This window comes from Cyprinodon tularosa, unplaced genomic scaffold (assembly GCF_016077235.1).
Source record: "Cyprinodon tularosa strain WSP-4 unplaced genomic scaffold, ASM1607723v1 ctg114, whole genome shotgun sequence".
In the NCBI taxonomy this organism is placed as follows: domain Eukaryota; kingdom Metazoa; phylum Chordata; class Actinopteri; order Cyprinodontiformes; family Cyprinodontidae; genus Cyprinodon; species Cyprinodon tularosa.
Genome location: NW_024037937.1, coordinates 1001460 through 1029193, shown reverse-complemented (window position 1 = coordinate 1029193; position 27734 = coordinate 1001460). Strand labels below are relative to the sequence as shown.

The window sequence follows — 27734 nt, the reverse complement described above, 5'->3', positions numbered from 1 at the left end:
GTGATAACGTGCCAGTTGCTCTCTCGCATACTCTGGTTGTTTTAAATATCACCACTACTATCATTAATACTATCACTACCGTTATAGTTGTACATGTAAAAGGCCTAGTCTACAGGCCTATTTTAGAGCCTAATTTACACTTTTAATCAGTTTGCCTTTAAAACATTTTACCGGTAGGGCTTATCACCCCATAGCTCTTTGTCAATAAATCTGCAGTAATTTTTCATTTTTGGTCGATTTTATTTCATCAAATAAAGTAATCTCCAAAGACAGGTACGGTAGTAAAAACAGTCCTCTAGTGAAGAAGAAAAAACAAGGAACAACATCTGAGGAAAAAAACCAGGCAGAAAGTGCGCTTATCCGATACCAGATAAAAAAAATTAATGTTATTCAGACCACTATATCATATCAAGACCTCAACACTAGAGACGAACAGTAAAGTTTATCTTGAAAGAAGAAATAGGCCTATTTTAAAAACGCAGAACTAAAACCATCTAATAGGCTATGCAGCCACAGGCCTATAACATCAAATTATTTGTGAAAAAAATACCTAGCTTATTCAAGTAACTAATAAAACACAGAATATATGTTGTTGCTTGCAAAGCTACATGGCGCCCCCTCGTGGTGAAAAAAAACAACGTATATACCATAAATCCTCTAATATAGGACAGGGGCCTTTATTTCACTTAGGTACATCTTGGTCCAGGCCATTAGTGGAAGGAGGCCAGAATTAGAGGCAGGCCTCTATTTCTATTTGATCAAAACAGACTACCAGTGGAATGAATAAAAATGAGATTTTGTGTATTTTGAACCTATAAAATACTAGGTTCATTTATTGAAAAATTACAGTTACCATAACGGTACACAGAACATTATTCAGGCATCTTCCAGCAGCTGCTATTTTTCTGGATGGCAATACGAAAGAAAAAAAAAGACACAGAATGGAGTCTTGGCCAAACTGACTTGCGAAACAAAGTTTTAAAAAAAATTAATGGAAACTTCTGTCATCACAGCGAAATTTTATTTGAGGCAGGCTAAGTGGAAGTAGGCTACCAGTATCATATATTTCAAGGGCAATTCAGAACAACGAAGGCCAATGAAATTCTGTCATTTTAACGCTGCCTGGTTACCACCAGACCTACCGGTAATCACATTTGTCTTTTAGATCAGAACGATTGTGTAAGGCCTCTACGATCTCTGTGTAAGGATGGGACTTCCCATGCTAATGGCTTGGATTCGTTAGCAAACATTGCCCCCTGTGGTACTTGTATGTTACTATCACAAGTTGTTGAGGACTGCCCAGGAACATCGTATGTTCTAATTATAGCCCCGGCCTGTATACCACTCCGGCCATTATATACCTCCACCAACAGCGAGACCGGCTATTGTTAGAGTCCCGGCCGCTAATGGACATACAGGCCAATATTAGAGGATTTACGTATGTCACACCGGAGAATATGTCATAAGGCACACCAACCCATTAAAAAAAGTGCGACTTGTAGCCCAAAAAATACGGTATGCATTGGTTATAAACATGAAGAGGGATCAGTCCCTTACTAGCCAAGGACCAATTATGGAAACATTGGGAACTTTTTAACCGCTACTTCTGTATGACCCGGTAAAATCATGCTCAAGGCCTGTGGTTGTCTAGATATTGGTTTAAAAGCAGCGTTGTAGGAAGCAGAAAAGTGAAGGGAGAAAGTCTTAAGTGTTTGTGTGCAACAGTGAAGGTAGGTGACAGAGAGAGGAGTGGGATAGTTTGGGAGAGAGAAAGTCGACACAGATGCCAAAGGTTTGGATCAGAACACATGCACCATGCAGCATCATATCAAGCTGTGCTTTACATTAATAACAGTTACTGGTAAACAAATGTTTATCTGTATTTATTAGTGGAGTTTTTATAAATGTATAAATATGACTTATTTTTGTTTTAATAAAGCCATGGAGTTTTCTTTCCCGATCCCTGAAAAGCTGTCAAGTTTACATAAAGTTTATCCACAGCCACCGTGGTCTGATATAGGGATGCACGATATTGGGATTTTGCCCGATATCCGATATGCCGATATTTTAAAACTCATGTAGCCGATAACCGATATCGATACCGATGTTAAAGCTGGACAAAAATAAGTAGTCATTGAAAATATCAGTTTTGTTATCCATTTCTGACACTTTGAAAAATAATATACTTAAATATATTTTCATATGCTGATATGAAATTGATTTTTAAAAACGCGGTATCGATCTATTTTACTTTCAAAATCTCGTGAAATTTCATCGTTCTGTTACAAACTCTCGTGATATTTTGCAAATTCTTGTGAGAGTTTGTTAGTAAAATAGATCGATACCGCGTCAATATATCAACATATGAAAATATGGCTAAATTTCGTGAATTTTCGGGGGATTTCGTAGCATAACGATGACGTATAACAAAATTTCATTAGTAAAAGAGATTGATATGGTTTTTTTTTAAATGGCAATATATCAGCATATGAAGATATTTTTGATTTTTAAGTCTGTAAAAAAGAAGTTTTTGAGGAAGAAGTAGTATTTTTTTTTTTTTTTTAGACTTTCGAAATTCAGAAGCTGATTAAAGATTGGTGGGGTGGACGATGTCCGATATTCAGTTTTAAGGCCGATACCGATAGGGGGCCGATTATATCGTGCATCCCTAGTCTGATACCTTCAGATACTTTTTATTTCTGATCGAAAACAAAACAAGAATTTCTTTAGGAAAGTGATCATTACCTCTGAAGTTTCCCAGCAGCTCTTTGCATTGACTTTTTACATATTATTTTTTTGTTTATAGTTCTCAAATTCAGCAAATATAGCTCTAAGTCAGTTGTTAAGAGGTCTTACCTTCAAGCCGGTGAATGTGATGGAATGAGATGTTTTTTTACCTGCTCATTGCTGATTTTGGAGGAAATCTCGGACAGTAGATTTGGGGTCTTCTTCTTTTTCAACACATTCCGGGATGCCCGTGAATACAAAATTACCTCTCATACTACGGGGCCTGCAGATACAAGGTAGTCTCTTTCATCTTCCTGTTCTCTTCAGACAACTGCGTCATTCCATCAGTGAGTTGTTTAGATCGTCCTTCAGCGCTTTATTTTCAACAGTAAGTAAAACTAATAGTTTGACTGAATTCAAGGGATTCCCTCATAGTCTGGAATCTTAATGGAGATTTTCAACCAGCGCAAGGCATCTATAAAAGCTGGCAAACTTTTCTCAATGACGTCCTGAATGTCCGCTTAGTACAAAACTGCTGCTGTCCGAACACTTGGAACAGGAGCGTCTAGATGTTTGTGAGGCTTCAGATGTGGCGTAGTTGGCCCGTGATTTCCATCTTTTGCCCATCACGATGTTGTCAAAGCACTCATCCATGTAACTGTCCAGGCTCTCTGTTTTCTTTTCCAGTTTTGAGTAGAAATGAGAAGAAAATAAAACTTGTAGTTTTTCGATACCAGTTTTTATAATATCAATTCGAAGAAAAAGAAAATTACACAACATAAAAAAGTACAAATATTGAGTTTTATTTTAAGTTCTGATTTTTCCATTTACATTTTTCCTCTTACATAAAAAAAAAATTCAGAGTCTAATATTCACTGTTACATTGTGAGGACCTTTTTACTTAGCAGTTTTTCTTTAGAAAAATTTCCATGTCTGACAAACAAGCCCGTTGAATGGGATCCTATTGACAGCGCACCGCTGGTATGTGGGGGTCTGAGCGGCTCCGACAGAAATATTGGAAGGCAGGATGAACTGACTGCACTGATTAAGTTTTCAGGTGGATTTTCCCACTTAAAAACATAATAAAACTACTTTATTCCCACTGATCACAGCAAATATAGCTGCAAGGCAAATAAAGGATAGAGTAGCTCCGCCCAACGCGCGTCAGAGCCACTTTTCGACCGCGCAGCCAGAGCAGCAAAGCTGCTTCAGCCGCGCACCAGAAGCTGGCATCAGAAGCAGCAAAAAGGAAGCAGCAGACGTGATTTTGCTGCTCCTGCTGCGTCCAGTTTGAAAGCAGCATGATTCACTCCACTCTGGCTTTGCACTGCCCACAGGCTGCTGAGAGGAGGATGGTCGCGCCGGCTGCGGTCCGCTCTTCTTGCAGTCAAACACCGAGCAACTTTCTGCTCTTAAATTGTTCCCGTGCACGATGTATTGCATTGCGCACTATTAGCATCAGTCTTAATAAAGTGAAGCCGCACTTTTGGCCTGGGGGGCATTTTAAAGGGGTTCCGCGACGCTCGCAACCAGTTCACAACAGATACACATGAACCCCGGCTGTAGGCGGGACCACCTGTGTATTTTTCCTGGATGACACAATCACGTTAAGTGTTACAGCCAATCACCGAAACTTGGTACCGAAAAACGACGCATGTTTCGATACTCTGTAGAACCGAAGCATTTCGGTCGGTACCATAAAAGAACCGAAGTTCGGTACCCAGCCCTACGTAGATCCAGTCCTGTGGATGAGTGGCTGACATCACGGTATTTCTGGAATAACAATTGTTTGTCTTTCAGAGGAGAAGAAGTGCAGCTTGCAGGATATGGCTAATCAGAGAGGAGTGGCATGCAGAGCACAAGGCTGGAAAATTCACCTGTGTGCGGCACAGCTCAGACAGCTGGTGAGTGAAAGTTGTTCTGGATTAACTAATATTTTGGGATTTAATTTGTTTTTTTGTTTTTTTTGTTTTTTATTGTTGAGCAACACCAAAAACCAGTGTAGCTTTTACATATGAACAATACAAACCACTTTTGCTAAACATTATAATTGCGAGTAGTTTGTTAGCCATCTGTGAATGTTTGATCTTTATCCTTTTAATGATTACTCACGGTGTGCAAAATAATCAGGGGTAAACTGGTCTGAAAATATAGAAATGCTTCAGATTGGATTTGTTTAAGTTTTCCAATTGTCATTGAAGTTTTGTAAGAAAAAAAAAAAGATATACAGTGTATTTGTACTTAATTCAATCATGAACTGAAAAATAGGAGAAATTAAACTCGTTCTTAAAAAAAAAAAAACATTATTGACCATTATTATGTGACCATTTCTTGTTAAGTAAATAAATGAAGAAAAATGTAAATGTCCTTTTATATTTTCTAAACTTCTGCCCAATCTCATTGATGGCTGTTTTAGTTTAGTTACAGGTAAATGCTCTAATCCAAAAAGAATGATTAAGATTAAGAAATTATTTTGTTTTTCTAAGATGATCTTAACTCTGTAGCTGTAAAACTGTTCTTGAATCAGATCTTAAATAGCATCCAACTGCCTTTACTGAATCTGATTTGTTCCCAGTCAGTTATAGCCGTAGATCTCATGTTATGGACATGTACAGGAGAGATATAGCAGCCATGTGGTGTACTAGCTAGAGTACATGTGAAGGTGAGCTAATGCTACATAATGCTACCTTGCAAAAAAGAATACACACACATAATCAACTCAGCATAAAGTGATTTTAGTTATAAGAGATTTTTTTATCAAAATATGCTGTGTGTAGTGAAGCGCCCTCCTAACCAACCTGCGACCATCAGTCCAGTTTTTAGTGCACATCAAACCGGTTGGGATAAAAATGGAAAAGCTCCGTGAACCGTTACTAATGGAAAAACCAAAACAGCCAGATGGTCTGAGTTGGTAGCAGTGGCGTTAAAAGCAGCATTAGTCATAGTTGGTATGAATTGAAGCTGATCTAACGTCACATCAACACTTCTGAATTCAAAGCCCATCTCTGTCATTTATATTCATTTTTTACACTTGAGGTTTAGGGGTTTTGCAGTATCTTAATGGGTTGTATGCCCATTTTGGACAAACTGTTACTAAGGTCACAGGTGTGTGTGACCTTAGTAACCATGACCCATCGGCCAGACACACCTGGATCAGTCAGTTTGTTCACTAATAAAAGACAGGAAACAAAGGAGCTGGCTGAGGTTCAGGAAGCAGTGGAGTTGGGCATGGGGTTAATACATTATTTTGAAGTCGGCACAGTTTAAATTATTATTATTTTTTATCTCAACAAAGTTCTGTTTTTATGTTTGTTTGCTCTGCAGTCAAGTTTGGAGCATGACGTCTACAGCCGTCTCTCCACCCTCCAAGAGGGCCTTATTCCAAAGAAGAGAGCGGGCTCGGACGATGACCTACACCGAATCAACGAGCTCATACAGGTAATACTACTAATGAACAGTCAAAGATGTTTAGAGTTAAACCGATTCTATTGGATATCATCAGTTAACCTACATTAACTAAAAGGAAAGGAGAAAAATATAAATGGCGCATTTTTTGCTTCTGCTTTTGTTTAATGAGAATATTGAGACTAGATGAGTTCCCAGCCAGCTAATCACTGATAAGTCACTGATCAGCCTGTGTTATTTATTACCTTTAGAGCTATTTAAATTAAACTTTTATTTTGAAAGCCCTGCACATGATAATTACTTTTTACCACAAGTTCACACGTTAGCATTATAGGTAGCCGTTTTTCTCATTTACACTAACTGCTAGGGGTGTAAATAATAATCGTTTTGTATCGATGCATCGATCTAAAAGCCGACGATCCGATGCATCGACACGTCCGCAAGATAATCGATGAATGTTTTTTTTTTTCCTCCGGTCTATTTTAATCCATTTGCTCCTGGGCGTAATTCTCCCTCCCGTGCTGCGGTGCCGCTAAACCTATTTTGCCCTCCTACCGCGCTTCCTGGTTATACTCTTACAGCAGTTTGTTGCAGCAAGCTTCACACAGACATTTTTAAATTATGCTCAGTATTGAAGCGTGGTCTGTGCTACACGCTGTGGGTCTAGATACGGCCGAGGCGATGAGGAAGTGGGGGCGAGTTTAGTCTGACGACGGAGGGAAAAAAGAGCGGAGATTCAGCTGGAAAAAGGCTCCCAGCGTTCTCGCGCACCTCGCTCTTCTAGCGGGTCAAACTTCACGAGTTGTTTTCCGCAATTTCGGTCATAAAAACAAAACAAGCCGGCCTCCTGTCTGGTTCACTGTTTGCGGTCAGCTACAATCTGGGAGAGGTGCAGCGGAGCGTCTCTCAAGGGGCGGTGACGTCAACACTCTGGAGCCTTCTTCTTCTTCTTTTTTTTAATGGCTGTTGGCAAACAACTTATAGGTGCATTACCGCCACCTTCCAGAATGGAGTATGGACCAGACAAACTATTATATTCTCCCTAAAATACCCGTTCTTCTTAGAAAATTAAAAATACTACCAAAAACTACATCCCCAGATGACCTTTGAAACAATTCCCTTATATCTAGTTTATTTTTATTCTTGTCTAACTCTCTACGCAACATCTCTCTTTCCTGAATATATTTATTACATTCTAAAAAAATATGTTGGACAGTTTCTCTGGAGCCGAGGTATTGCATTGAACTCATTACACTGATATTGTGCAGTATTTTTGCAGTATTTTTTGATGCAACTTTTCTACTTCTGTTATTTGCTGTTGTTTCTAAAGAAAATGCATAATGATATCACAGCTTTCATTGATTTATTTCAAACTTGAAACTTTGTTTAGCCTGTAAGGTGTAAAAAAAAAAAAATAATAATAATAATAAAAAAATTAATCGATTAATCGAATCGTGGTGTATTCTTAAGTATCGAAAATAATCGAATCGTTGGGTCAGGAAATCGATACTGAATCGAATCGCCATGATGGATGTGATTTACACCCCTACTAACTGCCCTCTGCTTTGATTTTTTACACAATGGGGCATTTCTCCAAGAACTCAGTCTTCAAAATGTTAATATTTTTTTTATAAATTATACGCTTTCAAAAGCGCTTTCTTAAAAATGTCAGCATTTATTAACTATCAGTGTTGCTTGAGCATTTTATGCCTGTTATTTATTTTAGGCAGTTAAAGATTTATTGATCAGTCAAACAGTTGACTGCGTTCATCATCAACAGGACAGCACATTTGAAAATCCATTATCTAAGCTGTTACATCTAAAGGTCTGATTTGCCTCCCAGAAAGTAAAGCCTCTGTCCCTCTTATGTTTTTTTTTTATCTTTAATTATGTCTTTAAAAACAGTTTGGGAAACATTAAGCCCCCTCAGATCTCCAGTTTTTGATATTGTGTTTAAAATGAAGATTAGAATAAATCTACTTCTGCTTTTTAAACACAACATACTAAATATGCTGTGGATAAAAGTTCCAACACCCGTTACAAGGTTTTTTAATAAAGCGCCTCCCAGTGGCCACATCATATATAACTAAAATGATTGCAAAACAAATGCAGCTGCTAACATTAACAGTGTAAATGATATATTATTGTTGTAAACAGGGCCTGAACTTAAGCTTTTTGGCCCCCTTTTTTTTTTTTTACCAGCCAATATTTTGTTACGCCTAAAATAAAGGTCAACAACTCAGAAAATGCTTTAGAATGGTTCTTGCACTTGTAGAAAATACACATTAAAGTGCTTTCGGATTATTGACCGATTTTAATCTAATATATGACTAGACCTACATATTAATAACTGTATCTGACCTGGTCTAACTCTCATTTAGAATAGAAAATGACATAAAAACAAACTGTACAACAAAATAAACTGTACAATAGATTTCTTTGGTCACTTTGCATTCAGGTTAAACTCTTTTTGTGTTTTTTATTTTATTTTATTTTGGATTTTTACATTTATATGAAGCTTGTATTGTTAACTCTGAACATCCATCCCTCCATTTTCTGACACGCTTCATCCCAAGTGGGGTCGCGAGGGGTGCTGGTGCCTGTCTCTCTACGGACGAGAGGCAGGGTACACCCCCGACAGGTCGTCAGTTCATTAATTTTGAACATATACGTTTATTTTCATTTTCAAGACAAATCTAATATTTTTATTGAATAAAACCATATTTCCATATAGCCATTATCTCAGAAATGAGGGGGACACATTTTACAGAGTGATTTATCATTCTCTTGTATTCGATTTACTTTTCCTGTGCAATATCCATGAAATCCTTTTCCTAATACCTGCCTGATTTCTTTCTGCAATAGATATCCTCAGGAAGTTATAATTTCTCCTTACCTGTAAATACCCTCCATCATTCTTCTTGCTGCTGTCCTCTGGTCCATCTCCTCCCTGACTCTTCTCTTTTTGTTATGGCAATAAACCAGGGCTAACCAATTAAAAATCAGCTGGGTCAGAATAAAGAAAATCAACAACGTCCGGAGACATTAATCTGTTATAATATACTTATATATACTTATATTATATACCTATGTTCTTATATACATAATTTCACACTGAAATATAATGAGATGTTTATGCATACATTGACTTTTTAAATAAAAAAAAAGAAAATGCTTTAATTTTAAAATCTTTTTTTTTTTTAAGTAGAGAACAAAAAATCAGTTTGGTACAATTTCCTGATTCACATATTTTATAAAACACCTGAACTGACTGTTTTTTTATTCTTTCTGTTTTCTGTCTTAATGAGAGCAGTGGGCTTTATGCTGCCCTGCAAGGCTTTAAACCTGGGTTTGAACGGAGGCAAAGCCATTCTAAAGCACATATCAAGGTGCTCATTTTGAGCCTGGATCCATATTTATTTTTGATTCTTTTCATGGTGTAGAATCCTGCTTCACAGCAGCAGGTTGAGCCAAACATCCTCTAAATGTGCAGGGTCATCTTTGAGCACCATTTCACTTTTCTGCCCCAGTTCTCCACAGTTCTTCCAGCAGTCCACACTTTCTTTCACCTTTTCTCATCATCTTCTCCTTCTTTCCCATTGCCCGGCTTGCCACAGGTTTGCCTGCTGTGTCTAAAAGTAGCAGCAGCAGCAACCCAGACTGACAGCAGCTCATTGGATAATTTCTATCACATATATCCAGGTGCTGGAAACTCTGGAGGGCTTTTCCGTACAAACAGGGGAAGCGGCGCAAGTGAAATTAGACGCTGCTGTCGGATAACATGCTGTAATTTATAAATGTTTTAAATCAGCTTGGGGCCTGGTTTAGCCTGCAGGTGGGTCCGGATCCGGACCGCGGTCTGCTAATCCGTGACCTCTGCAATAAACTATTGCCATGACAAAATACGTTTTAGATAAAATTAGGAAGAGAAGTGGTTAAAAAGTGCTGCTTCCTTACCCAGCCCTAGTGGCATTTAACTTTAAATTCCATCCTGACAGCAGAACCAATAAAAACGATGCTGAAACAGAACTTGAGGGGATGCATAAAATAACTTTTTATCTGGACAACATGGGGAAGTGTAAATTCAATGAAAATTGGCGATCCAGCCAAGAGTTTTCTGGCTAAGAAAGGTAACAGGTGATGTATATGAGGAATGGCGTATTTTGAGCAGGAAGTCATTCAAGCTTGACACGATGGGAATCAAAGCTCTGGAGTCAGACATGTGAAGAGTGAAAAACAAAGCGCCAAATTCAAGTTACAGAGAAACAGCAACTATTTCTCAGTTCTGTTCCACCCTTGACTCTGCAAGGCCTCTACATCCATCTCTGATGTCAAAAAAAGCATCAGTAGCACCAAATCTGTGGATAATGTTTTGGGGTTTGCCCACAATGAAAGCAGAGCTATGAGTAGGGATCAAAACAAAGTTTGTGAATTCCATTCTTTAGTTGTAAAAATAAATGTGTTTTCAAGTTTTTTAAAGTTGTAAACATTTCTACTGGGCCAGAAAGTAATGGTTTATGTTAAAATAAGCATCAGGTAAAATGTGTCACAACCAGGTTTTCTTCTGTTTATCGTGAAATTGGTCTTAAAGTTTTATTTCAAGGGACAAAAAAAGTCTTTAGTCTTGAATTTAACTAGCCTTATGTTGTTTTTCACTCGTATAGTTTTTTCTCTCATGCAGCAGAAGTTTTTTTAACATAAATAAATTAGCTGGAAATCTAACTGGGTCTGCTACAGTGATGCTTTTCATTATAAATGAGGGTTAAGATGGTTCCTCTTGACAAATTCTACAAAGTTTTCTGCATATTTTATTAGCCACTGAGTGAATTTGGCAAACTAAACGTAATCCTTTCATTGTGTTCTAAGGGCAACATGCAGCGCTGTAAGCTGGTGATGGACCAAGTAACCGAGGCCAGAGACACCATGATGAAGGTACTCGACCACAAGGAGAAGGTGCTGAAGCTGCTGAACAAGAACGGGACCGTCAAGAAGTCCTCCAAACTCAAGCGCAAAGAACGAGCATAGGGAGGCGCGAGGCACTCGTCCGTGCAGCCGCCACTGCCCCTCCCCTTCTGAGAGAGGCGAAGTAGCTGCTCTGAATTCTGGTGCTATGATTTGCTGCATACAATCGCACGCGCCCTCCCTCACTGCCTGTGATTGGACGGAGAGAATCCAGCGGGAAGGCTTCAGCGACCAGAGAAGCTGATCCGGACAGCGTTCTCATAATGACACATTGAACTCTCTGAGCCTGAAGCATAATAGGCTGTATTAGTTTGGACGAAAAAAAAATACAAAAACTGATTTTCTTTAAAGACTCACGAGGCTTTTTTTAATATTTGTTTCTGTCTCTTCTGTTAGGACAGTTCAAAGATGTGATAATTGGCATGCAGATGCAGTAAGTCTGACTGGAACATTTTGAGTTCATCTCCTCAGAAGTATGGATTTTATTTTAGCCCAGTTTATTCACTACTTTTGGCTGTGCTCAGTCTGTGCCTTTATTTTGTTAGCGGAACTGAATCGGACGTTGAAATGTGCGAGCTGCACCACATTTCAAATTATTCCATTTATTACTGATGGTAACTTTTGTTTTTGTATACATTTATTTTGAAAGGTCACACATTTACCCTCTTATCAGCCCCAAGTCTAGCTGTGATTTTCAAATCTAAATGACAATATTTGTATGGGTTTAAAAACCTTAGGGTGGCATGTTAAAAGAATTTATTATAGTTAAAAAAACAAAACAATCCCTAATGTCCTTAGTTTTTACAGCGAAAATGCTGAGATTTTGAGCAGTCATCTTTAATTACGCTTTAAGATGAATAGATGTTACAGCAGTTAGAGGTTGTTTGATATGGTTTGACAGCGCAGTGTTTAAAACAGAAGAAGAACAGAAGCTAACTGGCTTGGTGTGATCACAGCGAAACGCTGACTTCATGTAAATCACTGTAAATGTGCTCTTGGTTTTCATCCACCTGGTTCCTTTCAAGTTTTTGTACCTGAAGAAATAGTTTTGTGTTGTGAGTGTTGCGCTGCTTCATTGCTGCAGAGTGTAACCATTTTGAAGTTGCAGAATGAAGCAGGCCTGAAAATATATCTAGACACTGTACATTGTTTTTGTCTGTGTAATTATAGTAAAGATACTCAAAGCAACTGTCCAGAGTTTTTTGTAAAAGTTAAACTTGCTTTTTTGTCACCTCTTTCAAAAACAAAACAAAAAATCTACTTTTTTATGCATTTTCCTACATTCATACTTAAAGGAATAGTACACCCAAAACATGATTAGCCTTCATTTTCTACTCACCCCCATGCTGAACAACACCCTGGAGTACTTTTTTGATATCTCAAATGCATCTGGAGATCTGGGAGGCTTCTTGCTGTCTGCTGACATTCAAATAATGGAGGTCTATTGTGCCCGAGGCAGAAAGGTCCATAAAAGTCCACAAAAAACGTTTCAATATTCCTCCATACTGCTCGTCCAATGTATTCCAAGTGTCCTGAGTGGGTAGCATCCAGAATTTACTCGAAACGAAGTCATTTAGAATGTTTTTAGAGCATAAATAGTAGTGTATAGGATTTCCTGAAAGCGCGCACATGCGCGATCACGACGCTACGGAAGCCGGCAGACCAAACCAGCGCATTCAGCTCGGCAAAGAACTCATGCTCTTCCTCAACACTGAAGTCCTCAGACATTTTTCTTTCGTGGTTTCTTTCTTTGCACAGATAAACAGCACATTTCTTCTTCTACGCTTGCATTATTGGCAGAGCAGACGCTGAATGCGCACTTTCATCTGGTTTGGTCTGCCGGCTTCCGTAGCGTCGTGAACGCGCATGTGCGCGCTTTCAGGAAATCCTATACACTACTGTTTATGCTCTAAAAACATTCTAAATGACTTCGTTTCGAGTAAATTCTGGATGCTACCCACTCAGAACACTTGGAATACATTGGACGACCAGTATGGAGGAATATTGACACGTTTTTTGTGGACTTTTATGGACCTTTCTGTCTCGGGCACCATAGACCTCCATTATTTGAATGTCAGCAGACAGCAAGAAGCCTCCCAGATCTCCAGATGCATTTGAGATATCAAAAAAGTACTCCAGAGTGTTGTTCAGCACGGGGGTGAGTAGAAAATGAAGGCTAATCATGTTTTGGGTGTACTATTCCTTTAAGACAAGTGAAGATATATGGGGGGTGTATGAACCAAATTATCAGGAAGATGATGCTGGGCTTCCTTAAGTCTGGTTCATCATTTCCAGATGTCTGAAAGGTGAAAGAGCTTTAGGCTTGATCCTGTTATGTGGTATTTATTACATTAATGGTCTTATAAGTAGTGTTGCACCGAAACCAGTAAGGGGCGGGGCCCCGATCCAGCACTAAAATGGTGGTGTCGGTATCAGCGAGTACCAACAAATAGGGCACCGATACCATTTTGAGAGCCAAAAGTTTATTCAACTATTGTCACCCATTCCAGGTAGGCAATAAAAAGTTCTATTGGGTTCACTGTATTAGTCTTTTTCCTGCTTCACAAAGGTAGGCAGCAGCTTGACAAAGCCATGATGGCAATTATTTTACAGCCAAGTAGTATGCAGTTCTTCATATATACACACACACACAGCTATTTCAAACAGATGGTATCGGGGCCAAAAAATGGCATTGGCGCAACACTACATTGGGTAAAGAAATTGTTTTTTTTTTCATCTTTTTAATACAAAAAGTCAATGTTTTGTAAATCCCACTTGATCTGAAGATGGAACCTTTGTGTGCTGAGCTAAAAAATATTTGTGAGAAGCAGTAGGCCTAAAAGCAGCTTGACTGCTGCTTAGGGTTGCCAACTGATATGGAAGATTTTGCAGTTAAATGCTGCATCCCATATTGAACCAACAAAAAAATGTCTCCAATGTGCTGTGCATAAAAAACAAAAACCCAACATGCACAAAAAACACAGTTTAAAATATATAAAGATGACTATACAAACATATGGTGTTAAAAGCCAAAGAGTAAAACACTCCACTGTGGAGGATGATGGTATATGGAGGGACAAAGTACAGAACAGGCTCTGCCCCCTCTGGTTTTAAGCCTCATCTGAGGCACTATTAGTTGAAGATGGCCCTCAGAGCATTTTATCGGGGAATAAATCTGGAGGTAATGTCTTGAGGAGCCATCCCATTCAAAGCTCTAAAAACAACATAATCTTAAAATCAATTCAAAAATTAACAGGGAGCAAGAATTGGTGTAATGATGTTTTCTGGTCCCTGTTAAAAGATGAGCCACTGCAGAAGGGAGCGAGCTCATTGGCTAATGCCTGAATAAAATGCATTGAAGTATTCCAGCTCAAAGAGGTTAAAAGATAAAAAATACTTTTACCTTAGATAAAAGACAGAGATGATTAAAACACAATTTTATTAACATAATAATCACAATAAACACTGTCTATGGAGAAACCAAAGCTGGTTATTTTGGAATGTACAAAATCTGTGAAAGTTCCCAAGTGGCAGTGGCTTTTTTTTTAGCAATTGGCAAATAAATTTGATAATCATCTACATATAATTGGTACTCTATACAATTTTAAGTAAAAGTCTCTTTGAAAGGGAGGAGGTATAGTGTAAAGAATAAAGGTCAGAGGACAGAACCCTGAGGGACTCCACAATAAAGGGGGGCAGACAATAACATGGAATCCCCCAGCTTGACAGAGAAAGACCTCTCTAACAGGTAGGATCTAAACCACTGCAGAACACTCGCCCCAACACCCACCTAGTCCCGCATCAATAAAATAAGCTAAATAAAACACAGGACCCATTAAAGCCAACTAAACGGTTTTGTTAGGTTCTAAGCAGGACCACTTTCACTAGTTCATTTGGTGTCTATATATGTATATGCACTCACACACACACATATATATATATATATAGATATATATATATATATATCTATATATATATATATAGATATATATATATATAGATATATATATATATATATATATAGATATATAGATATATAGATATATAACATGTAACTAAGCCCCTCCCTCAAACTCAAGCCAATGCTTACTGCTAGTATAGCTGACACTAACAGTTACCAAATGGACCCAAACGCAACATAGAAGTGGCCCGCCTTAATAAAAAAAATAAATAATAAAATCTCTACAACTAAGGCTAAAAATGTGAACCACTACATTAACAATAAATAACACATTATTCTTTAAACAAACAAGATTTTAAATTTCCCAAACAAGCAATTATAGCAAAAACAATTTAAGTTTAATTCATTTATATGTTTATATTATTTCAAAGAAATAAAAATTTGTCAATTAACATAGTTGGTTATTCAAAACATAAACAAAAAAAGTTTTTTGGTTGACAGAACAGAGTAAAATTTGAAATACAGGGCGATAACACTGGAAGGTTAAAAGAAAATAAACTACTTTGAGTAGTAATAAATAAAATGTGTAAAATGAAATGTCACAAAGCTTAAGGATTCATAAAAGCAAAGTATTGGATCAAAAAGTCACTACATATTTAAAGTAATGGTGGAGGTCTGAAACAATAATTTCAAAATCCAACCCAGAGGTCAGCTTTCAAAAAGGGTCGTTATTAACGCTGGATATCGAACTCATACCGACCAATTATTCATCGAAGGGCGAAGACAATATCAAATTATTAATACGTTTAAAAAGTAGTACGAATAAATAAATTGTAGGAAATACGAGAGATATGGCAATAAGAATAAGAAAGTAACAAGCGGAGGCTCATTAGCAAAAATTAAGCACATCTAATCAATAAAAAAATCTAAATGTCTTTTTCTGAGTGCAAATTTAAAAGGAAGTTGATATTTCTACATTTGAGTACAGGACTATAGGAAAGGTTGTATTTTATAATTTATTTACTTCTATCTATCACTATTCACATATCTATTTTTGTTGGCTTTGTGTAATGGAGCATTACAAATATGTATGTTAATATTATGTAAGTAAACTAAACCAAACACTAAACTAGATTTCAAATCCAAATCTCTCAAAAGTTATTTTTGGTTTCCAAACCTCTTTTTCATTCCCTCACATACATGCAGGCACAATTACAGTATAAATCAATCTAACATTTATTCACAGTGTTGAGACACCTTTAAGTCGATCATTTACAGTCAGACTGAGAATTTGATTGGAGTCTCTTGCATTTCCAAATTCAATTCAATTCAGTTTATTTATATAGCGCCAGTTCAAAACACATGTCATCTCAAGGCACTTTACAGTTCACCAGATCATCTAGTCCAATTGATTCAAAGTTTTCTATCTAAGGAAAACCAGTTGATTGCATCGACTCATTGACTCAAATGCAATCCCTCACACTAAGCATGCTTGTAGCGACAGTGGAGAGGAAAAACTCCCTTTTAACAGAAAGAAACCTCCAACAGAACCAGGCTCAGTGTGAGCGGCCATCTGCTGAGGCCAACTGGGGTTCAAGGAGACAGAAGCAGAGATAGAAAAGGCAACTGTAAAAGGCGGCCCCGTCCAGGAAACACACAGCCAGGCAGACGAGCACCGAGCCAGCTCCCATGTCAGAGGATGAAGAGAGCACATCCACCCAGTCACAGTCAGAGAAACAGGACTACACTGAAAAACAGGCTGAACTCCAACATCCAAAAACAAGGGTGTTGATGGCAGCAGCACAGCTGATGTGTCTCTCCAGGATGGAGTCACAGCCAAAACAGGAACAGACGAGGCAAAGTTACTATGAGAAAAACCAGAGAGAGCACAACGTTAGAGATTGAACTAACACATCTGCTGAGTGGGAGAATAGAGATAGAATGAAGCAGAATGATGAAAAGGGGGTCCCTATGTCCTCCAGCAGTCTAAGCCTATAGCAGCATAACTATAGAGATAGTTCAGGATAACCTGAGCCACTCTAACTATAAGCTTTATCAAAAAGGAAGGTTTTAAGCCTAGCCTTAAAAGTAGACAGGGTGTCTGCCTTTTAGACTAAAACTGGTAGTTGGTTCCACAGGACAGAAGACTTATAACTAAAAGATCTGCTTCCCATTCTACTTTTAGAAATTCTAGGAACCACTAGTAAACCTGCAGATTGAGAGCGAAGTGCTCTGTTAGGAACATAAGGAACAATCAGATCTCTGATATAAGATGGAGCTTGGCCATTTAAGGCTTTATATGTGAGAAGGAGGATTTTAAATTCTATTCTTGATTTAACAGGAAGCCAATGAAGAGAAGCCAGGATAGGCGAGATATGATCTCTCTTTTTAATTTTAGTTAGAACTCTGGCTGCAGCATTTTGGATCAGCTGAAGGCTTTTAACTACAGTTTGTGGACTTCCTGATAGTAAAGAATGACAATAGTCCAGCCTTGAAGTAACAAATGCATGGACTAGTTTCTCAGCATCACCCCTGGACAGAGATTTCTAATTTCTGTAATATCCCGCAGATTAAAGAAAGAAATTCTAGAAACCTCTTTGATATGGGATTAAAATGACAGGTCCTGATCAAAAATAATACCAAGATTTTTTACTTTATTATCTGAAATCAGTTTAATCCCATCCAAATGAAGTGACTGGCTAATCAGCTTCTTTTTCAGAGACTCTGGTCCAAAGACTATAACTTCTGTTTTGTCTGCATTCAGAAGCAGAAAATTAAGAGTCATCCAGGTTTTTATGTCTTCAAGACATGCCTGTAATCTATGTAATGGGTTAGCTTCATCTGGATTTATAGACAGATATAGCTGGGTATCATCAGCATAACAGTGGAAATTAATCCCATGCTGTCTAATAACTCTACCGATTGGGAGTATATATATAGTAAGGAGAATTGGTCCTAGCACTGATCCCTGTGGCACTCCACACGTAACCTCTGAGCATGAGGAAGATTTGTTATTAACATGAACAAACTGAATTCGATCAGATAGATCAGATTTAAACCAGTCTAGTGCTGTTCCTTTAATTCCAACAAAATATTCAAGTCTTTCTAAAACAATATTATGGTCAACTGTATCAAATGCAGCACTGAGATCCATCAGGACGAGCACAGATACAAGTCCATTATCTGAGGCCATGAGAATATCATTAGTGACTTTCACCAGAGCTGTTTCAGTGCTTTGATGAGCTCTAAAGCCAGACTGAAACTCTTCAAAAAGTTCATTAGGGTGTAAGTGATCGCAAACTTGTTTGGCAACTACTTTCTTAGCAATTTTAGATAAGAAAGGAAGATTGAACTCAAAAGCGTTACAATCTGTCTTCAGTCGCTCACCTAGTGACTATCAGGCGTGCCAAAAGTCAGACCTTGAGGGCCGCTGTCATGCAGGTTGTAAAGGTTTCCCTGCTTCAGCTCAGCTGATTCTCTTGATTTCAGTTCACTAAAAGCCTGTTAATCACCCATCAATGGAAATCAGCTGTGCTGAAGTAGGGAATCCTCTAAAACCTGCAGGACAGCGCCCCTGGGGGCCGACTTGGGACAACTGATCAGCATGTATCTTCATCCTCTGGGCATGTCATCAGCCCAAAGACACACAGCTAAATTTTCTGCATTTATTTGTTGCAATTTTGTTGAATTATAAAATTGAAAACCTATCAGTCAAAGCATAAAGAAAACAGCTCTAAAGCCATTCAGTAGGAGCCCTGTTGTAATACTGATTTGTCTCAGATGATTAACCTGTTTTTATTTATTTATTTTTTTATTCTGTTGGTTTTCAATTAAGCAAATCACCCTTTGCAGCTGGGGAAACAGGATCAACAGACCACACCTAAAGAAAGTAGATAGGATCAGCAGTTTTATCACGGGATGTATTCAGGAGCCAGATCCTGACATCTAAGGCTATCTCTATAGAGGTCATTTACCTTTTTATTCAGAAAAGAAATGAATTTTTCATATCAATTTAAAAGTCATTCCTTTAATGTTTTTTTATGTCTGAAAGGGACTTTCTTTGTGATTCAGTCCCAGCTACCGTTCGCGATAAAGGATTCCAGTTGTTTTCTCCCGATTCTGTCTCTAAAATCAACAGTTTACAACATGATTGCCTTTAAGATCATCAGAGTTTGACCCCTAACAACCGTGATAATAGATCAGAAAGGGAGATCTAGCAGGGAACTGCCTTCTCCCTTCTAGCTCTTTCTATAAGTCCATCTTATGAAGGTGCAGTCTGCCTAACGCTTCCTGTTACCTTGACAGGGAAGTCATTCCACATTTAGCTTTTATTGTTTAACCATGTAAATAGCTCCCTTATCTCTATTGTGCCGTCCAACTTATTGCCACATTGCAAATTCTTAGACTTCTGTTTTTTTCTCTAAGGAAGATCCTCTCTTTCTGCAGATTTTAGGGCAGCGAGATTAAAAATGAAAGGTAACATTTCAGTGTGAGGATTTAAAAGAGTAAAAAAAAAAAAAACAACCGAAGGAGACACCCAGTTTGGGGCAGCTGGTGACGCCTTCGTGGGAGCAAAGTCAAAGAGCCATAAAGTGAGACAATGTTGGTGAAGGTTCCTGTGTTACAGTCATTCAAGGAAAAGATCCCTCAGCAGTGATCGAGGGCTTCGACCACACAGACACCTGTTCTCAGGTAAGAACTGAAGGTTTCTGTTATTAGAAAAATAAGATTTAAATCTGATATGATTCTGGTGTCAACTTGTTCTAAACGGCAACAAATACATTCAGGATTTAATAACTTCTTTCTTTAACTTGTGTCTCTATCTTTAAATTAATTCATTCATTGATTACTGGTGCGGAGAACTGTCCCATTTAAGTTTACTTGTTTCTCTGTAGATCTAATTCAAGTTCTCATAGAACGTTGTTGATCTTTTAATAGATCAACTAAGTTTCTACCATGCTGCATTTAAGTAAGGTATGTTCAGAGGTTCTGATTATGTTATAAACATTATAAGCCTTAAATTCACCATGAAAGGTCAACCTGAGGACTAACTCTGCTTTTTCTGACCAGGGGGACTTTGTTTGGGTGGAGACTGGCAGTGGAGTCCCGATTGGCGCAGAAGTCACAGTTGATGACACTGGGCAGCTTCAGCTCATCGATGATGAAGGAAAGGTATAAAACATGTCAAAGTTTGCTTCACCTAAAAGCATGGAGAGGTTATAGAACCCCTCTGAAAGGTGTTCACTGTTTACAGGCGCACAAGGTCAAAAAGAAGAACGCGGGGCATATCCGTGCAATGCACCCCACCTCAGTGAAAGGTGTGGACGACATGATAATGCTCGGGGATCTCAACGAGGCCGGGCTGCTCAGGAACCTGCTGGTGCGCCACAAAGAGGGCATCATCTATGTAAGTTTCTATTCCTGTGAGTGCACCCAGTTTTACGACGTCCATAACCGACTTACTGGGCTGTGTTTGGCTGCTGTGAGACTTTGGCCCCGGATTTATCACTTTTCTGTTTGTCTCTATGGAGACTAATAAGCTAGTGTCGTAACATAAACACCTCTGTGTTCCTGCGTCACTGCATCAAAGTTTAGCTGTGTGTGAACGGCCATAAAAAACAGATATTTGGTTATACTGGTGCATCTTTATAAATCTAAATATTATTAAAAGTTGATTTCTCCTAGTAACTTATATCTCTAACTGAAAAATATTGCATAGATTATTTACTCATAAGTATTTTCAAGCTTTCATATTAAGGGTGTAAAATCATCAGCTTCATCACAACTTAATGTTCTATTGATTTGCTTGGAGGGAAATACAGAGTAATATTGATTTGATTTAAAACTATGAGATGTTAAATCTATTTGCTTGGAAAACAATGCAGTTTTATTTTGATTTGTTTATGAATGTATATGATGTTGTATTATTTGCTTGAAAAATGATACAATATAATAATAAGTGCTTTGAAAAGCAATAATAAACCTTTTTTTATTTTTATGTTAACAATGAAAACTGATGTGATAATGATTTGTTTAGAAAATGACCAATGTTAGGTCAGCTGGCTTGGAAGAGGATATGATGTTTTATCATTATGTTTGGAAAAAGAAACAATGTTATATCAGGTTGTTAAAAAATGATACATTATATTATTTATTAGAAATGCGAAGCAATGTTGTATCGACTTGTTTGGAAAAGAATATGATGCTATTTCGATTTGCTTAGAAAATGATATGTTATATTGATTCATTAGAATAGTATTTCTGTTGCAATACAACTTCCATGTAGTTAAAATCTCAATCTTGGACCTATGTGAACCGGTATATCTACACATCTAACATTTATATATTAATATAGATGATTTTGGCCTCTTGCATTACGAATTTCAAAATAAAGATGGATCTTCAAGATGGGAATTTGGATTAATATTCTAATTTTGCATTGATTTAAATTGTATAATTATTATTTAATCAATGTGGGCCAATATAATAGTGCACTTTGATGATTCCTGCATACAATTTAAGAAAATATTTATAATTAGGATAAAAAAAAAAACAAGACTTTTACAGAAGCATGGGTCCTCCAGGTCTAATGTTCTGAAAGGTTTTAGAGGTTTTAGAGGAAAACAGCTGTGCTGAAGCAGAAACCTCTTTAACCTGCAGGGCCCACTTTGGGCAGGCCTCCCTTAGAGCAGAGGTCTCCAACCCTGGTCTTCAATGTCTACTTTCCTGCAGGTTTTAGACATCTGAATCAAATGAATGGCTTTTTACTAAGCCTTTGCCAAACTTGATGGCATGCTGACAAAGGTAATTCAGTCATTTGATTCTAATGTGTTGAAGCAGGGATGCATCTAAAACCTGCAGGACAGTAGATCTTGAGAACCACTGTTGGAGAACCCGGCCTTAGAGCATAAAACTCCTGGTTTTTGATATGTGCCTCTTACCCACTGACCACCATTAAATGGCACAGCTACAATAGGGCCCTTTAAGAATGATTAACTATTAATGTATAGCTGCATTTTTCTCTAAAACTATTTTTAGAACACTAAAAGCAGCTCATATTCCAGGTTACTGGATCTAAATGTATTTGAATGCAACACGTTGTAAACATCAAATAAATACAGGAAGCAAGTGTTTGACAAGCTTAATAATATAGAGAGTCACCACTGCGGAACAGTAGAAATGCTTTGAAATGTTGTATTGAAGGAAGACACTTTGCAGTCTTTCATTGACTCATGTGATTATGTGTCTCACAGTCAATGATGAGTGCAGATAATCACATGGATGTTTACGCTCAATGGTCAATGTGCCCGAAGCGCTGGGGCCAGGACGAACATGGGTCATCTGCCTCATATAATTGTCTTTATGCTCATGTACACGCCATCAGCCTCAATAGATCTGCTTGTGTTTGACAGTAAACATCTCCCTCCCTTTGTTCCCAGACGTACACAGGCTCCATTCTGGTGGCAGTGAACCCATACCAGCTGCTGCCCATCTACACCACGGAGCAAGTGCACATGTACACAGACAGGCGGCTGGGGGAGCTGCCCCCCCATGTGTTCGCCATCGCAGACACCTGTTTTTTCAACATGAGGCGCAACAAGAAGAGCCAGTGCTGTGTCATCAGGTGGGCAGGGAACGGTTACATTGATGTTTTATTATTTTAAGCTATTTCCATCTTGGTAAAATAATTTACGTGATAGAAAAACTTTTCTGTAGCTTCTATTTTTGCGTATCTCAGACATCTCACGCTGGTGGAATTTTGAACTATTACACAATTGTTTTTCCTCAAAGTAATTAAAGATAACTTCCACTGATAGGTTACACCACATTTAAAAGATGTGTAACAAGCCTTAAAATTAATCATTTTTTGAATAAAACCTCTTACTCTGACAATTCACTGCAAAATAGTGTCTAGCTAACCAAGTCTTACAATCAAGAAAATATTTTGACCTTGTTTTCAGATTAATGTACTAAGCAATAGCAGATAATGTTTGATTAAAGATCTTTTTTTTTAAAGCAGATTCTACTCAAAACTAAGTGCAATAATCTTCCTGTGCAGTAAATAAACTGCACTTGTTAAGACTTCTTGCAGTCTTGATATATATTCTCAAAACAAGCAGTTTTACTGGAATCGACATATTATTGCAATAATGTTGAGTAGAAGTTTCTTAAATACGGATTAATAACCTAACCTACATAGTAAGAAGGACACCTTTTGCAATTTAATAATAATAAGTAGTGGTAAAAAGGGTTTGCTCCCTTTAATGAATTTCTTATATCTGGTATGTTTTCTCTCATAAATATTTCAAACAATAAAAAACTGTAAATATTACTCGCAAACACTAAATGTTTTGCACTAAATGTAGCATTTAGTGCATCAAAAACAAAACTCTGTAACAAAAATGAACTGTAATGTTTAGTTTCTGTAGCCACACCCAGGCTTGATTACTGGAGCTCCTGATCTCAGTTGGGAATACGCCCAAATAGCACCTGCCTAAGAAAGATAAATACACTTAAAGATTCTCCAGCAATGAACATCATCATCATCATCATGGTAGATCGTTTAGTCTGAAGAAGCCGTTTTAAGACTGTGAGACTTAGTGAGAGCCATTATGCACAGATGCCAAAACAAGAGGAACCTTCCTAAGAGAGGCTGGTGGAGCAACATAACTCGCAGGGCAATTACCCATTTATCTATTGAGTGACTTTAAATAAGACTTTGAAACACTTCTTTATTAACAGAAATTCTAAGAGTAACTTTGCTTTTTTTCCAGATTTGTCATATTTCATATCTTCAAACTCTATTTTTTTTTTATCTTTCACATTTTCTTTTCAGATAATATTCTCTTCACTTCAGTGCTCATTCTTGAGCAGTAAGAATATAAACCAACAGAAATGCACCTTTGCTCCTCACTCAGAGGAAAGCCCGCCCCCAGAAAAGAGAATGTGATCAGTAAAACATAATAAAAAAAGAAATTCTTAAAAATCAAATGAAAAGCGAAATAAAAAAAAAGACAATTTAAAAAATTAAGATATGTTTTTTTTAGAATTTTTTTTTTTATGATTTAAACAAATAAAATCGGAGAAAACAACAGAGTTTCAAATTAATAATTAATAATTATGGCTGAATTGCTCTTTTCCACATATAAACCCTTGTCTTTGTTTGCATTAACAATCCAACAAAATTCACTCCACATTCATCCAGAAGGGAACGAAAGCAAATAGAACAGCATCCAAAGAACTGCCGGTTTGACTGGGTATAACAACAAAAGGAAAGAGAGAACGGACTAAATGAATTGCATGACAGGGGTTCCACACTAAAGAAAAGACATAAAAGCCTCATCTGAGTTTTAACACAAGACATTTTTATGATGTCCATTGATTTATAGGATAATACACAGTGCAATAATGAGACAAAGGTTGAACTGTTTGGCATAAAAGTAAATCAGCATCTTAGCAAAGACTCACCAAAGTGTCAAAGGTAGCATGATGCCCTGGGATTGTTTAGCGGCCTCAACATCTGGAGGACTTGCTGTAGTGAGTGGAGGCATACATTTTATGTCTACTGAACCACCCTGAAGGAGAATATCCAGCTATATGTGACCTCTAAGGGCAGCACAGCTTAGTTCAGCAGCAGGACGTTGATCCTAAACAAAATAGACTTTGGAAGAAGACCGTAGCCTGAAATTCATTTCAGATGCTGCTACATCAATTTAACAAGTTGGATTAGATTTAAATAGGGGAGTGTTTAAAGTTCAATTCTATCGTTCAATGACCCTCAATGAGGACAAATTAAAGCAGTTCTTGTCATGAACCGAGGACAGATGGACCCAGTATTCAAGGAGAGACAGTCAGTAGGAAAGTTCAAAACGTTTATTAATAAACAAAACAAAAACTAAAATGGAGCTGTGGCTCGCGGACACTGCAGGATGGGGAGCGGGGCACCGCCCAATCACAGACTCTCTCTGCAGGAGAAACACAGGTCAGTGACCACGATCATCTGACAGAAGATGATTATCTTAGTTGGCCACTTACCTGGTTTAACAGTCCAGACCAAGAATGTCCCCAAGTGCTGCAGTCCCAGAGGACATGCTGGAAGCTGATCCTGGTCAGGGATCCAGAACAGAAAGGAACAGGATCCAGATCAGGCAGGAACAGAAACAGGTGGCAGGATCCAGACTTCCAGGCATCCACAAGCTCCCAGGAGGGTTCAGAGTCTGACAGGGACCAGGTGGTCACGCACAGGAGCAGACACTATCAGGTTCAGATGAACAGGCTCAGTGGAAGAGGGTAGCCGAGACAGGACGTGGAACCAGAACTTGATGCAGGACTTTAAACTGGTCTCCTCCCTGGAGCCAGGCTTACTGAGATAAAAACTAAACCTCCCCACATATAGAGCCAAAAACCCAGAGGACTCCGTGGTGGAGGAACAGTGGACGATCAGGAGACGAGACAAACACTAAAACCCTCTTTCCACTGGCTGCTAGGATCCAGGACATGAACCATGAATCAAAATAACAAACAGGTTAACAGAAAGACAAATAATGATCTGGCACTGAATGCTCAGGCTGAACTGAATATAACCAAGAGGAAACAGGTGAGAGGAATAAATTATAATTGAGGCAGGGAGGGAAAACAACAGGTGAAAGGAATGACTAATTAAGGGAGAGCAAACAGGCCAGATCATGACAGTACAAAGATGAATGGGTCACATCTCCTCCACAGCCCTGTTAAAGACTCAAAACTTTCTTTACAAATGCTTATTTGCTTTAGGATGCAATCACCTTTTTCTACAGGGTCCCATGTATATGGATTTTATTTCCATTTCAAAGCAGACACTTCATTTGAATAATAATTATGTGTTTGGTTCTGTTATCTTTTTTTTATAATATTTAGATTCGTTCAATTATGTCATTTTTGTGTGAATAATAAAAATAAAATTAAACACTTCTTCTCGCCACCTTGTTTAATGTTTTTTTTAGTGATTTTGAAGTAGCCAAAAAAATAACTAATTACTAAATGAGTCAATGGTAATGACTAACATCCCTGCATGCTTCCCCAGCGGAGAGTCTGGAGCAGGGAAAACAGAGAGCACCAAGCTGATGTTGCAGTTCCTGGCTGCGGTGAGCGGCCAGCACTCGTGGATCGAGCAGCAGATTCTGGAGGCCAACCCCATCCTGGAAGGTCAGAGGCAGCAAACATTAAAGTCCTCTAAATCACACCTGTCCGCTGTCATCTCCTGATTGGATTATTCTTTTCTTTCAGCCTTTGGTAACGCCAAAACCATTCGCAACGACAATTCCAGCCGATTTGGAAAGTACATTGATGTCAACTTTACCAAGGGTGGGGCCATTGAGGGGGCCCGTGTGGAGCAGTACCTACTGGAGAAGTCCAGGGTTTGTCGCCAGGTGGGGAAATTAGCAGAGTGGTTTTCCTCTGATATAATAGTTTGTTGATTAGGACTAAAGACCATTTTGGTTCGTTAACAGGCGCCTGAGGAAAGGAACTACCACATCTTTTACTACATGGTGATGGGGATGTCTCCAGACCAGAAAAAGATTCTTTCTCTTGGAACGGCTGCAGAGTACAAATACCTGACCATGGTATTGATCTGATCTACCTTCTTTATGGAAATTGTGCAATGAAAAGTTCCTGGTACATGTTCAGTTTTAAATCCTGTTTTTTAACAGGGTAACTGCACCAGCTGTGAAGGACGCGATGATGTGAAGGAGTACGCTCACTTCCGTTCAGCTCTGAAGATCCTCATGTTCACAGAGACCGACTCCTGGGAAATCTTCAAACTGCTTGCCGCCCTTCTTCACCTAGGCAATGTGGAGTTTGAAAGTAAGAGATAGTTTTTTTGTTTGTTTTTTTAAATAGTAAAAGTGAATTGTTTCTGGGTCGTGTCTGAATGAAATCTTCTGCATGATTTCAGGCACTATAGTGAAAAACCTGGAGGGCTCCAATGTCGCCAGTTCGTCCCATTTTAACATGGCCAGCCAGCTTTTGGAGGTAGGCAACAAAGTCCTCTGCCCATACAAACAGTAGGCAGAGGTCTTTTCTAAATGCCCGCTTTTGTGTTCTCAGGTGGATCCGGCAGCACTGGAGAAATGTCTGACTCAGCGCTCTGTCACGACTGCCAGAGATACCGTGAACAAACCCCTGAACTCTGAACAAGCTCTAGATGGCAGGGACGCCTTTGTCAAGGTGATGTTCACTACCTTATAGACATATTTGTATGCTTCCCCAGCGGAGAGTCTGGAGCAGGGAGCATCAATGTCAGGGTATTTCATGATTTTCAGCAATAGGCTGAGAAAAATAGTTGCATAATTGTAAAGTGAAATGCAAAATAGTCAATCTTTTAGACAAACCTCCTACTACAGGAAATGGTTTTCTCATTGGGGAAGGGAGAATCTGTAAACATCCAATTTCAACTGCACCACAGATTGATAAGCCCATTCTATTCTTCTTCTACTTGTTTGATGCATCCCTCTCAATAGTGCCTTTCTTCTTGCCACTCTTTCATAAATAGCATTTATAGAATACATACAGTAACTCAGGTTGTCCTGGCTTTTGTCCTGCCACCTGAGTTGCACATCGCTGCAGCTCCTCCTGAGTGTCCACTGGCCTATTGGCCGTTTCTCTGATCAATGAATGACAAAAAAGATCAAGCAATCTATGTGTCTGCAGTGGCGGTTGTTTGTATTTTTAAGTTGTTTGTATTTATTTTATTTTACAG

At 38.3% G+C, this 27734-nt stretch overlaps 2 protein-coding genes across 3 annotated transcripts in view; both read left to right on the top strand.

The window, feature by feature from the left end:
* sap130a (Sin3A-associated protein a) overlaps nucleotides 1-12282 on the top strand; it is a 33112-nt gene extending 20830 nt beyond the window's left edge. The window contains exons 19-21 of the mRNA XM_038304190.1: nucleotides 4528-4631; nucleotides 6052-6165; nucleotides 10999-12282. Of these exons, the coding sequence (XP_038160118.1) occupies nucleotides 4528-4631; nucleotides 6052-6165; nucleotides 10999-11157 (377 nt within the window). The 3' untranslated portion in view covers nucleotides 11158-12282. The remainder of the gene's footprint in view (nucleotides 1-4527; nucleotides 4632-6051; nucleotides 6166-10998) is intronic.
* Nucleotides 12283-19565: 7283 nt separating this feature from the next.
* Nucleotides 19566-27734, top strand: part of LOC119795923 (unconventional myosin-VIIb) — a 43135-nt gene continuing 34966 nt past the window's right edge. The window contains exons 1-11 of one of the 2 annotated variants that reach the window (XM_038304169.1): nucleotides 19566-19687; nucleotides 19891-19969; nucleotides 20066-20167; nucleotides 20250-20402; nucleotides 22435-22619; nucleotides 26058-26179; nucleotides 26261-26403; nucleotides 26485-26598; nucleotides 26686-26839; nucleotides 26931-27007; nucleotides 27083-27202. In XM_038304169.1, coding sequence (XP_038160097.1) covers nucleotides 19952-19969; nucleotides 20066-20167; nucleotides 20250-20402; nucleotides 22435-22619; nucleotides 26058-26179; nucleotides 26261-26403; nucleotides 26485-26598; nucleotides 26686-26839; nucleotides 26931-27007; nucleotides 27083-27202 — 1188 coding nt within the window. In that variant the 5' untranslated portion in view covers nucleotides 19566-19687; nucleotides 19891-19951. The remainder of the gene's footprint in view (nucleotides 19688-19890; nucleotides 19970-20065; nucleotides 20168-20249; nucleotides 20403-22434; nucleotides 22620-26057; nucleotides 26180-26260; nucleotides 26404-26484; nucleotides 26599-26685; nucleotides 26840-26930; nucleotides 27008-27082; nucleotides 27203-27734) is intronic. The other variant, XM_038304179.1, reaches the window with a different exon arrangement.